Source organism: Xiphophorus hellerii, chromosome 3 (genome assembly GCF_003331165.1).
Source record: "Xiphophorus hellerii strain 12219 chromosome 3, Xiphophorus_hellerii-4.1, whole genome shotgun sequence".
Classification (NCBI taxonomy): Eukaryota; Metazoa; Chordata; class Actinopteri; order Cyprinodontiformes; family Poeciliidae; genus Xiphophorus; species Xiphophorus hellerii.
The window spans coordinates 1,525,395-1,537,480 of NC_045674.1; the positions used below are offsets into that span (position 1 = coordinate 1,525,395).

The 12,086-nt window shown below is 39.8% G+C and overlaps 1 protein-coding gene and 1 long non-coding RNA gene across 4 annotated transcripts in view; one reads left to right on the forward strand and one right to left on the reverse strand.

Annotated features, from left to right (window-relative positions):
* LOC116716998 (uncharacterized) overlaps positions 1-12,086 on the reverse strand; it is a 28,258-nt gene that overhangs the window by 12,825 nt on the left and 3,347 nt on the right. For all 3 annotated transcript variants that reach the window (XR_004338668.1, XR_004338669.1, XR_004338667.1), the window contains exons 2-3: positions 6,961-7,008; positions 5,643-5,811 (exon numbers count right to left, since the gene is read on the reverse strand). This is a non-coding gene — a long non-coding RNA (uncharacterized LOC116716998). The remainder of the gene's footprint in view (positions 1-5,642; positions 5,812-6,960; positions 7,009-12,086) is intronic.
* Positions 1-12,086, forward strand: part of gabbr1a (gamma-aminobutyric acid (GABA) B receptor, 1a) — a 90,592-nt gene that overhangs the window by 12,735 nt on the left and 65,771 nt on the right. The window contains exon 6 of the mRNA XM_032558038.1: positions 1,543-1,560. Within this exon, the coding sequence (XP_032413929.1) occupies positions 1,543-1,560 (18 nt within the window). The remainder of the gene's footprint in view (positions 1-1,542; positions 1,561-12,086) is intronic.

A 12,086-nucleotide genomic window follows, 5' to 3' on the forward strand; every position in this document is an offset into this window, starting at 1 on the left:
ATAATGAACAGGAAAGCAGCAGCAGTTTGATAACATCATGACAGCAGATTTAAAACGCAAAATTCTGATTTTTTTTCCTTTATGAATGCACCACAGCTCCAAAGCTAATTCATAAAACAGCACTGTAAAAAATCTTCAGTTAGCAACTTCTAATGAGTGTGAGGTAAAATAAATATTTAAGAAATTTATTATTGATCCATTTTTGATACTAATGCATCAAAAATAAGAAGTTGTGTTGTGACGCGCCTCACTGCTCTCTGCATTATTTTATTTACACTAAACCAGGAAGCTCTGATATCTGGAGACGTTTAGAGTAAATAAAATAAAATTACAAAATAAAATAAATGCAGAAAATCAGCAAGAAATAAACAGGTCAAAAAATAAATAGTTGCTAATTTATCTTTCGTGACATTAAATAAAAATAAAATCCACAAATGATTACAAAATATAAATGTAGTATAATACAAATATATGTAACATAAAACTTATTCTATAAGTTTCATAGAACAAAACTATAAAACTTATAGTTTTACACTATAAGTTAAGAATAAAACTATAAAACAATTCAGATTAATAATAAATATTAATACATTAAAATTTTAGATATAACTTAATAAAACTATGTGAATAAATTAAACAAATATGTAAAATAGTACAAATATTTAAAAAATACCAGAGCTGCTAACTCTGGTATCAATTTAATGTTTTATTTTCACTACATAATAGATTAACTTGATGCATTAAACATTTAAAGTCAATTATTTTCTTTTAATCTTTATTAGTTATTTATATTATTTCATAAATCCTTGTTGTAATATTAGTGAACATGTTAAAGAGTTTAGAGTTAAATCCAGCTCCTGCAGCTTCCCTCATCAACTGGAACATCAGGCCTCAAACGCAACACGTCATTACAAACACCTGCGCTGCCGGCCGGTTGCTAGGCGACAAATGATCCGACCAATCAGAGCGTGATCCTCTGAGGGGTTTGTCTGGCAGGTAGAGGGGGGAGGAAGAGGAGGAGATGAGGAAGGAGTGAATGAATCCATGAAGACCGGAAGTTGGTGCTTCCTTCACAGACAGCAGATGGCTGCCGGAACGTCTCGTTCCGATTAGTGCAAATAAATGAGGATTTATGGGCAGAAAGAAAGGAGAACGATGAAGGAAATGTTGGTATGGTAACCAGTCAGGTTGCCATGGGAATGGTGGTTTTTAAAGGGATTATCGGGACAGCTGGAGTGAGCAATCCTGCACAAATGTTAAGATTCTCATGAAGCTTTATGGTTTGATTTTAGATTCAGATTCAGGATAAAAACTGTGACGTTTAATTTCTCATTATTCCATCTGTAATAGAAGTTTGTTTTTTTTTTAAAACACGTTTCTGGAACACATTGTAAAGCAGTTACATAATAATTGGCCCCCCGGTAGATCTGCTCCACATTAATCAACTCTGCTGCCCCCTAGTGGAGCGGATGAGACCGGCTGTTTTTAATGCTGAGTCATTTATTTCTACTTTTTTCTTCTCTTCCTCTTTGCTCACCCAAGATGACAGAAACTACACAGGTAGGACTCTTATTATTTTAAAACATTATTTTCTAATGTATTTTGAATATATATGTAATGGATCATAAAACATGTTTAAAGAAAACAGGCAATTTCCCTGAAATGTTTTTCTTTTTTTAAAACTTTATGATCAGTTCTTTTTCTCCAGATGCAACATTTAATTTTTTAACGTGACTTATTTGATTTATCATTAAATTAGAACATGCTTCTTTTGCACTATTGAATAAAGAACAACTTGATCTGGACATTTGGTCTTTGACCAAAGCATCAGTAAATTAATGGGAAAAAAAAGAAATTTCTTCTGGGAAACGTTTTTTTTTTCCCTTCTGAGAAGAGATAACTATAATCTTATTTCCCCCAGTTTCTGAGACATTATTATTATTATTATTATTATTAAAGTTTCATCTCCTGTTTGACTGAAGCGACTAACTGAATCCATCATCTGCTCAAACTTTCTGCAGTTACAGGATCAAAGCTGATGAATCTGATTCTGGACATTTTTTCCATCCAAACATCAAAATTTCATAAAACAAACTAAATTAGATTTAAAGACAATCATTTCTGACATGATGATATTCCCAGGGTGGGATCTTTCAGGGGGTGGCATGAAGCTCCTGACCTGCAAAAGAAAATCTAGTAAAATTGAAATAGTAAAAAACTTTACAATTTAATAAATTAAAATAATTACATTTCTGCTTAGTTTAAACATTGGTGTTTAACAAACTATTGTCAAAATCACACATTTTAAACTTTTGTTTCCACTTTATGTAATTTTTATTTTTTCTCTCCTCCTTATCGCGGTGTCTCGGTTTTAAAGGTCCTCCAGAAACTCTAGAAAGGTTCCTGCTGCTTTAAATCTCATCTAAATCCAGAGTTGTGAAGTAACTAGTTACATTAACGTTTTGAAAAACATGAATTTTTATTAATAATTAATTGTACTGCTTAGTTTTTCTTGAGTAATATTTTTATAAAGTATTTCTAAAACGTCTGGATCCTCTGAGTAACAGACAGACAGACAGACAGACAGACAGACAGACAGACAGACAGACAGACGGCGTAAAGTCATTCTGCTGCTTTGTGCAAAATATTTGTTTGTCTAAATGTTTTATTTTATTTTTTTCACCTGCTGAGTCATTTAGCACCAGAAGTTTTTCGTTCTGCTCTAACGTCGTTTATTTGCTTCACAGACTCCATGGCTGTTTTTAATAATCTGGGAAAGTGTTGCCTAAATCTGTTATTTTGTAATTATGGTATCTTCTTTTTTTTCATTTTAGTCTTTAAAAGAATTTGGACATAACTTTACATTTTTGTCAGTCTGACATAATTTTAAAATATTGAATCAGATATTCTGATCAGTTACTCGGTGCTCGAGTAACATTTTAACCCGATACTGTTTTACTCTTACTTCAGTAGATATTTTGGGAGCCTAAATCAGGTAATTATTAAACAAACAAACAAACAAACAAACAAACAAACAAACAGCGTGTGCGTGATGAGGCTGCGGTCTGTGTTGTGGCCACCAGAGGGCAGCAGTGATCTTTTGGAAGCGGTGAGTCCTGAAGAAGCCCGCTGCTCTGATGAGACTCTGGAAGCTTTGAATCCTCTCACTTGCTGCGAGAAGAGACAGAAGCTTCTTCTGACAGCTTTTCCAATTAAAGCCTTTTCAGCTGAAGGAAACGAGATTATAGCTCAAGCTCTGAAGTTCGGAAATAATTTGAGAAAGCACTCTGCGTTTCCTCTAAATCCCAACCAGCCCATTACAGGGGGGACATAATTGTTCCGCCCAACTACTCCACAAATCCTTCTGATATTACGGAGAAGATTAAAAGTAATTTGCTCATTAGTGGGGGAGTATTTTCAGTTCGGTTAAATTAATTCCCTCATGTCCTCTCTTAATTGGAATTTCAAAGTTTGAATGGAAATTGTATTCTTATTAGTTTGTTGCTGATCATTGAAGTGGCACTACAGCCACAGATATTAAGAAAGCAGCGGATATTTCACAGTTCTCACTCAGAAGCCTGGATTCTGGTGGTCCGGTTCGCGGTTTGGCAAATCAGAACCTTTCCTCTGGATGTTAAAGCAAAAAATAAATAAATAAAATAAATAAAATAAAATAAAACAGATGATTCACAAACGGAGCTTCTGTACGCAAACGTGAAAAAACGAACATCATCCTGTTAGATACTTTAATTACAAAAACTTCCTTCAATCAAAAGCAGAAAATTTTCATTTAATGGATTCCAGCTGCATCTACCTGCAGCGTCACAACAATAAGTTGGTCACATGATCAGTCATCGTAAGGAAGTCGTACATATTTATCAGTTTCTCCTAAGCGGGTCTTTAAGTTTAGACACTCCACACCAAGGCAATGCAAGAAAGCTGCCAGTCTGTGCAGGGCTCAGAAAATGTTTTAATAAAACAGAACGTCTTGCTGTTTTTCGTTCGTGCCTCTTAAAGGTGTTTGCACACCTGACAGTCCGGTAGACTCGGTTCTATTTTAACCGAAGCTCCAGCATCGTTCCATTTTTGTGAAGGTTTGTTCAGAGTCAAACAAACCTCCATGAAATGAACACCGTCAGATTTTTAGAGGTTTCAGGATTTCTCGTTTGTCTTTGGAAAGACCAACAGACTTGGAGAAGCTTAGAGCTCGACTGATTCTCTCTGCCAGGCTCAAATCAAAGTAAAACTACAAACATCACCTTCAATCAACACTACAAGATCCATCCAGTCTGTTTTCAACCAAAGCATGTTGTACATGTGGATACAGATCCTCCAGTTTTATACCCAAATAAAACTCTGATGACAATAATGAGCGTCTTGAACACCTGCTTAGGTTTTTCACACTAACAGACGACATTAATATTAAACATCAAAGGGCCCGATATGGACTCAGCTCCAGACTGAAAACAAAACTGAAGGAGCCCATTAGCCACACCTCTTTGTTGTTGTGGCGCCCCCTGGCGGCTGGGGGCCTCCGTAGGTTTCAGGTGGGAGATAAAAAGATCTTTGGCTTTGATAGAGCTCTGGAAATGTTTAATATAAAAAAATGTTTTTGAAGTTTGTAATCAAAGAAAGATTCTTCAGCCGCCACTGAGTTTCTGTAGAGTCACACTTAGATTCTGGAGCAGGAATACAGAATATTTGCATAAATGGCTGTTGATTTTTTTCTAGTTGAGCAAAATGATTTCTAAATGAAACTTTAACATTTAGATTTTGGAGCATTTAGATTTTTGACGTCACTAATTACCTAGTGACGTCACTGTCATTTCTACCAACATTGTCAGCAGAAAACGAGTGATTGTTTTGGATAAATGATCAGCTCTCATGTGTCGTTAATGTGGATTTTGTCGCCACCTGGTGGCCTAGCTCAGGTATTTCAACGTTTTTATTAAAAAACGGACAGCCGAAAGTATAACATTGTTGTAATCAACATTTTTACAATTTTTGCTAAATCTGAAAGCATTTGGATCTTAAAATAGTAGAACATTTATAAATGTTAATTAATTAGATATTTTTACTGATTCCTCCACGTTGTATAACTGATATAAGTAAAACAGAGCCGGCCCAAGGTATTAGTGAACTTAGTCTTTAAGCCTCCCCAAAAATCCACAGGTCTGAACACAAACTGTAGATCTAAAATTTTAATTAAGATATTAATGTTTAATATTTTTTATTTTAAAAAGACTGTTTTTGTTACCATAGTAACAGTCTGATGCTATGAGTTTAGTCTTTTCTAAGTGTCTGAGCTCCAGCATGTCGGTAAATAATGACCAGTCCGGCTGAATTTGCTTCTCCTTCCTGATCCCAGTGACTCTGGATCAAATCGCCTTTACTGATGTCCTGGAATCAGGTTCTGCTCAGGTCCCAGTTTGACCTTGAGCCGGCCCTGCCCAGTAGCACATGTCGTCCCCTCAGTGCGAGCGCCGAGATGAGCAGCACTGAACCCACAACGTAATCTTGGCTCACGACTTTCTCACAGAAACTTTGGAAATGTCAGACAGACTCGACAAACAGATAATTAACAAAGCAGCGGCGGTCTGCTTCCACAAATAGACATTTCCGAGCGCCGTCTCTGTGCTGACCTCCTTCCCGCTCGGTTCCATCTCCTCTCCGTGTGCCGTCACCACCCACTTCCTGGCTCTCAGCGGGAGAAAGGTTAATACCCTCTCCTGTCGCTGTCTGCGCTGCCCTGCTCTCCGGATCCGTGGCAGGAAGACTCCTCTGTTTCTCCTCTGTTTCTCTCGATAACTACTGCAGGTTTGCAGGAAACATAAAAAGAAAGCAAATAAAAAAAAATATATAATCAGCTTATGTCCAAGAAATCTGCTGCTAATGCAAGAAGAAAAAGCTTAAGATGATTTCAGTTAATAATCTACTAAATGTTCAGGTATGGAGCCTAAAAGACTAAATCCTTCCTCTTTTTCACTTCCCACTAAGGGAAGTTTGCAAATTAATATTTATTTTCAGGACTCGATCCATGATAATTTACAGCAAAACGAACATCGTTTGATTTTTTTAGAAGTCTTTGACTTGGTTTGGCGTCACGCTGCAGTCTAAGTCAGCGGCCGCGCTCAGAGGAAATCCGGTCCGGGCATCGAACCTGTGGCTGCTCTTCCTTCAGCAACGGGAGCAAAACGTTTTCAGTATTCAGCTGATGTCAAAAAAGAGCAATTTTACAATTGTGTTGTTTCCATTAAATAAGAAATTCAAATGAAATCACTTATCAATTAAACAAATAAGTTTGTTCACGCAATATAATCAAAAACCAAGCTGTGACATCATCATCCTGCCACTTCCTGTCGTCTTCTTCGTCTTTTCTGCCAGTAGTAACATCTGACTGCTGATCACATGACTCGTGATACGAAAAAAAGTACTTCCATTGCATTTTTGCTAATTTTGATCACACCTCACTAAGGTACAAAAACTTATCAAAAAATTAGGTTTTTTTTGTTTCTTAAATTGCTGTATTTCTCCAGTTAGCGTTAGCTCCACAGTGTCGATCTCTCCAACTGAACACTGCATTAAATGAATAAAATATCTTGACGTGTTATTTTTAATGTTATGCTGGAGGTGTCAATAATGACACTTCCTGTTTGTCAGAATAAAAGTACTTCCTGGTCTCTCATGCTGACCAGACCGTTCTCTGTGTATCTCGGAGATTTTCTGTTTGATTGCAGATCAAAGATGCTAACCCAGTGATGTCACATGTTAAGTAAAGTTTTAAAAGATTAAAAGATGATTTTTGGCTGAGGGAATATAAATTGCGTTTGTAGCTTTTTTAAGGGAGCTGGATTTTTGCAGAGCTGTTAGAAATATTGCCTTGTTCTTATTTATTTATGTTGAAGAAACCAAGATGAGGTAACTCATGCATGGTGAGGGATTTATGACCTATTAACTGACCTGATCTGCTGCTGCGTCGTCGTTTGGTGACGTCAGTCCCGTTCTGTCCTGTCAGCAAACAGACGGAGAAATGAAATCCTAAGTACCAACTTTCAAAAATAAATGTTTAAGTAATTAGTGCAGCTCTTTCTCTGAAAGCTGGTTGCTTTAATATGAAATTAAAAGGACATTTAAAGTCTTGAGATCTGAACAATATTCAGACTTTTCTGTAAACTTGCTGATGCAACAGATTCATAAACCTGAACCGTCTGTCCAGGTGTTGAACGCTGCAAACCGTTGATCCATCAGAAAACAACAAACCGTCTCTGACAGGCTGCAGCTTCAACTGGCTCTGGCTGTCTAACCCTAACCCCACATCGCCGTTCTGGGTCTAGAACTTTTTTATGCCTCAGTTATTGAATTTAGAGTTCAGCGGTTCATCAAACGGATAATTTAGAAAACAGGAAATGAGTGAAAAAAGCAGCAAAAAACGTAAAAGAAAAGCCTGTTGACAGGTTTCTGTAAGAGCAAACCCACAGCGCCTGGCGGCGTGGAAGGAGAACAAGAACTGAAGAGACGTTCAGGAAACCTTCAGTTCAAAACAGAAGCAGCTTTTTCACATCCGCTGAGAGGAAAACCAGACCGGAGAAAAGCAGCTGGTCCAAAACCGACTCCCCGGAGCAAATTAAGGACAAACGGAAGAACCGAGCCGAGGCAGAACTTAATTAAACCGACAAACCGGGTCTGCATGACGACGGCAGAACCGCTGCGGATCAAACCTCCAACGAAACCCAGAGGGAAAACAGGAAAACTGTCCTTTGGACCCGGCAGGACAACAGAGCCGAAGACCCGAAGATTCAGGCCCAATGTTCAGACAGCAACATGACCGCAACTACCAGAACCTTCCAGAACTACCAGAACCTTCCAAAACTACCAGAACCTTCCAGAACTACCAGAACCTTCCAAAACTACCAGAACCTTCCAGAACTTTCCAGAACTGAGGAGCTAAACTGGCGCCGGTTTAATTCCAAGATCAGTTCAAATATTCTTTCACACCTTTAACTCAGATATGATCCGTTACATCGACGCCATCTCTAAGTTCAATGTTTGAGAATCACATGTAGAAAAATAACTGATTTCTTATTTCAGTTCTTTCCTGAAATAAAGCTGAACTTTTTCCTTTTTTGTGGAAAAGTTCGGAAACATTCCTGGAGGCAAAAACGGAATCGGAGTTCAGGTTGAGGTGAAAACGTCTGCAGATCAAATTTGTTTGTCATATTTTGATGTTTCAGATTGCAAAACAAATGTGAACATCCTGCAAAGAAAAGAAAAATAAACTCAAAGCTGTGATGTCACTGGAGGAAACTAATCGATGTGAAAAGGAAATGATGTGGTTGTTCTGCTTGGCGAAGTCAGACCCACTCAGAGTGATTTCAGCCTCACTGGAGGTTTTTCATCATTTATTTGGTCTGAAACTCTGAAGCTACACATCAGGATAAATCTGAGCGGATAAATACTTTCTCACAACTCGTATTTAACTAGTGAACTTCAGCTTTTAGCTCCCAAAGTAACTTAATGAAGAGCAGAAAAACAAAATGTTGTTTTTCTCCAAACGATAATTTTTAACAGGATATTTATTAATCTGGTCTTCTGGTCAACTCGTTGCTGTCCAGAGATTTAGATTAGAAATGAAACAACATCAGTAAAACGGTAAATATACAAACCAGACTGGCTGCAGCAACTAGTGGGGGAGGAGGATCCTACTCTGTCCTCAAAGGAATTTAGATTTTATTATATGATATCATAAAAAGTTAAACCTGTAACATTTCTGTTTTGCTAATATTGAAACAAATGTTTTGTTTTGCACATTAGCATTTTTGCTAACTTTGTAAAAATGTTAACATTTTAGTTTCGTCCAAAAAGGTTTATTAAGCTAATCAGCCACCTGGCTGACCCACAACTCACAGCAACAGGTGGGGGAGGGAGAATCACACTCTGGAGAAAAACCTACGAGGCGTTTAGCATTTAGTCCGGACTCAAAACTTCAGGGGTTTTGAAAAAGTTTTACCTTTACTGTCTGAAAATTTGCTCAAATCTTTAAAATGTAGCATGCTGACCTGCTCCTCACAGCAACAGGTGGGGGAGGGGCAGCTGCTTGAGAGAAACCAAATAAACGCTTCTGTTTGCTTGAAAGCGTCAGATCCAAATATATTTTTTTGAGTTAAATTTTCGCCAGTAGAAAATCGGATACTTTTTTCTTTCTTTCCATTCTGTAAACTTTTAATGCTAATCTAGTTTCAGGGCTCTTGAACACATCTTTCATACCTTTTTATGACTATTTACATTTTAGACAAGATTTTTAAAAGTTTACATTATTAGTCCTTATATTAACTGAACTAAATACAAAATTGATTTTGTTACATTTAAATATATTTGATGTAAAAATAGCATAAATGTAAAGAAATGTTAAGGAAAACCTGCAGCAGAGAAATACAAACTATCTGCTGCTGTCAATGATTCACAGAACTGGATCATTCCAGGTAAAGCAGGTCAACAGTAACTGAAATGTCTCAGGTTCAGATTCCCATAAGGTCTGAATTTGCCTCCTGATCTGACAGGGAAAGTCTGAGCAGATGCAGATTTGCTGTTTGCCGCCTCATATCTGCATAACTGGATGTTTCTGCTGCAGCTCGCTGCACAAACCTCACATCTATAAATATCAGCATCTTGGGGAAGAGCAACATTGATTTTTACACAGCGTGATTTGTCAGAGGTTTTTCTCTCTGATTTGGATCAGAACAACACGTGCTCCAGCAGAACCTCTGGCGCCGTTAGGATCTTTTCCTTCCAGAGGAATCCGGCCGCAGACGGGAACACATGTCGGGTCAGAGGAGCTCATTAAGGCAGCGTTGCAGCTCGTTGCAGCTGCTGTTGCATCTTCAGATCGGGTCGCCGCTAATGGGCCCCTGGCCACCATGAGGGCCGCTAACGCTGCGCTGTGGCTTCTGCTGTCGACTGCAGGCAGCAGGTAAAGTTCAGGGCTGAATAACTGATGGATCGTTGGAGGGTCAGAGGGTGGCAGGAGGAAGAGGAGGAGGAAGGGCAGGAGGAAGAGCAAGGCAGAGATGATGGCGGCGCCGGTCGGCCTGTGAGGGCCTGTCAGCAGCTGGATCTGATTGGCTCTCTGTTACACATCCACATAATGAGACCCGAGTAATGAACCAGGGTTACATAACGGCCCCATTCCGCCGCTCAACTACGGAGAATTTTTAATTTAGACTGGAGTCATAATGGTCGACTCGATCGGTGCAATAAGTAATTTTACAAAAGGAGCTTCGCTGTAATTAGAGCACTAAGAGAGGAACTGCAGACAGAGCAGCAGCAGTCATCATCATTGGATCTGTTAGTGTGGAGTTTATTTCAGCTTCATTAGGAGGAGAGAAGGTCAGAAAGTTCTGCTGGAGGATCCAAAGCCACGTCAGCCGGAAATCAGCAGCTAATCAACCTCTGAACCAGGAAGTTCTCACAAAACGCCTTCAACTTCCTGCTGCAAAAACATGTTAACTGTAATGTAGGTCAGAAAATATTCCCTTCATGTTTCACATCTGAGCAGACAGACGTCCTTATCAACTGATGTGCTCATAATTCTAGAACCTTTTTAAAATATTAATTTTTTGTTTTTTTGGCTCAGTTTTATTCCCACCGGAAACATTTTCTCAGAAATGCTCCACTGACGTCACTGAGACATAATTTAACTCGTTTTCTTCTATGAATCTAAGAAAAATATCAAAATTAACAGTTTGGCAGCAAACAGGATTTTTTCTGGGCTAAAATGGGGATGAATTAAAATGAAACTTGCATGAAATATTGGCACTGAAAATATGAACAAAAGATATTTATAAATGTAAGCATTAGAAGTGAGTGTGAATTTATTATGATGTTTGCAGATGACATTGTAGCGTTCAGTGAGAGAAGAGAGGAGATGAAGGACGGCCTGGAAGGACAGCAGCCGTCATCTGCTGCAGCAGTCTGTAACGGTAGCGGTTGCTGCAGCAGTCTGTAACGGTAGTGGTTGCTGCAGCAGTCTGTAACGGTAGCGGTCGCTGCAGCAGTCTGTAGCGGTTGCTGCAGCAGTCTGTAACGGTAGCGGTCGCTGCAGCAGTCTGTAACGGTAGCGGTCGCTGCGGCAGTCTGTAGCGGTTGCTGCAGCAGTCTGTAGCGGTCGCTGCAGCAGTCTGTAGCGGTTGCTGCAGCAGTCTGTAACGGTAGCGGTTGCTGCAGCAGTCTGTAGCGGTTGCTGCAGCAGTCTGTAGCGGTTGCTGCAGCAGTCTGTAACGGTAGCGGTTGCTGCAGCAGTCTGTAACGGTAGCGGCTGCTGCAGCAGTCTGTAACGGTAGCGGTTGCTGCAGCAGTCTGTAGCGGTTGCTGCAGCAGTCTGTAACGGTAGCGGTTGCTGCAGCAGTCTGTAACGGTAGCGGCTGCTGCAGCAGTCTGTAACGGTAGCGGTTGCTGCAGCAGTCTGTAGCGGTTGCTGCAGCAGTCTGTAACGGTAGCGGTTGCTGCAGCAGTCTGTAACGGTAGCGGTTGCTGCAGCAACCTGTAACGGTAGCGGTTGCTGCAGCAGTGGAAGCTGTCGGCGTTCATGGAGGTCAGCGCTGCTCGTTGAGGAGAAACGTTTTACCTCCAAATTCTCCAAAAATCTCTAATTAGACCAGAAATAAATATCTGGGTTTGTCAGGAGTTTGAAGCTGGGATGAGCAAAGTGAGAGTTTCTTCTATGCCATGGTGACCCTTGACCCCTGAAGGCAGCAGGCTGGACGGGGAGCGCAGTCTGAACCGTATTAAAGATGCCGTCTGTTTCCACTGCGCTGATCCAAATCAAAACCTGAATTCTCTGCAGTTTCGCTCTCGTCTCGTCTAAAGACAAACTGGCTGCTAATTTTAGAGCAGAGCAGGAATAAAGCAGCTGTGATGGTTCAGATTTAAAGGGCCGGTTCTGAATCCGTTTATGGGTCAGGGATCCGGAGTGTGTGCCGACCGTGAACGGCTTGCTGTTCAGCACCAACCTGGCCTACATGTGAGCCGCACCTGGCAGTCAGAGATGAGGGCAGATAAACCCAGCCTGATTGAACCTTATTGTTGTTTTC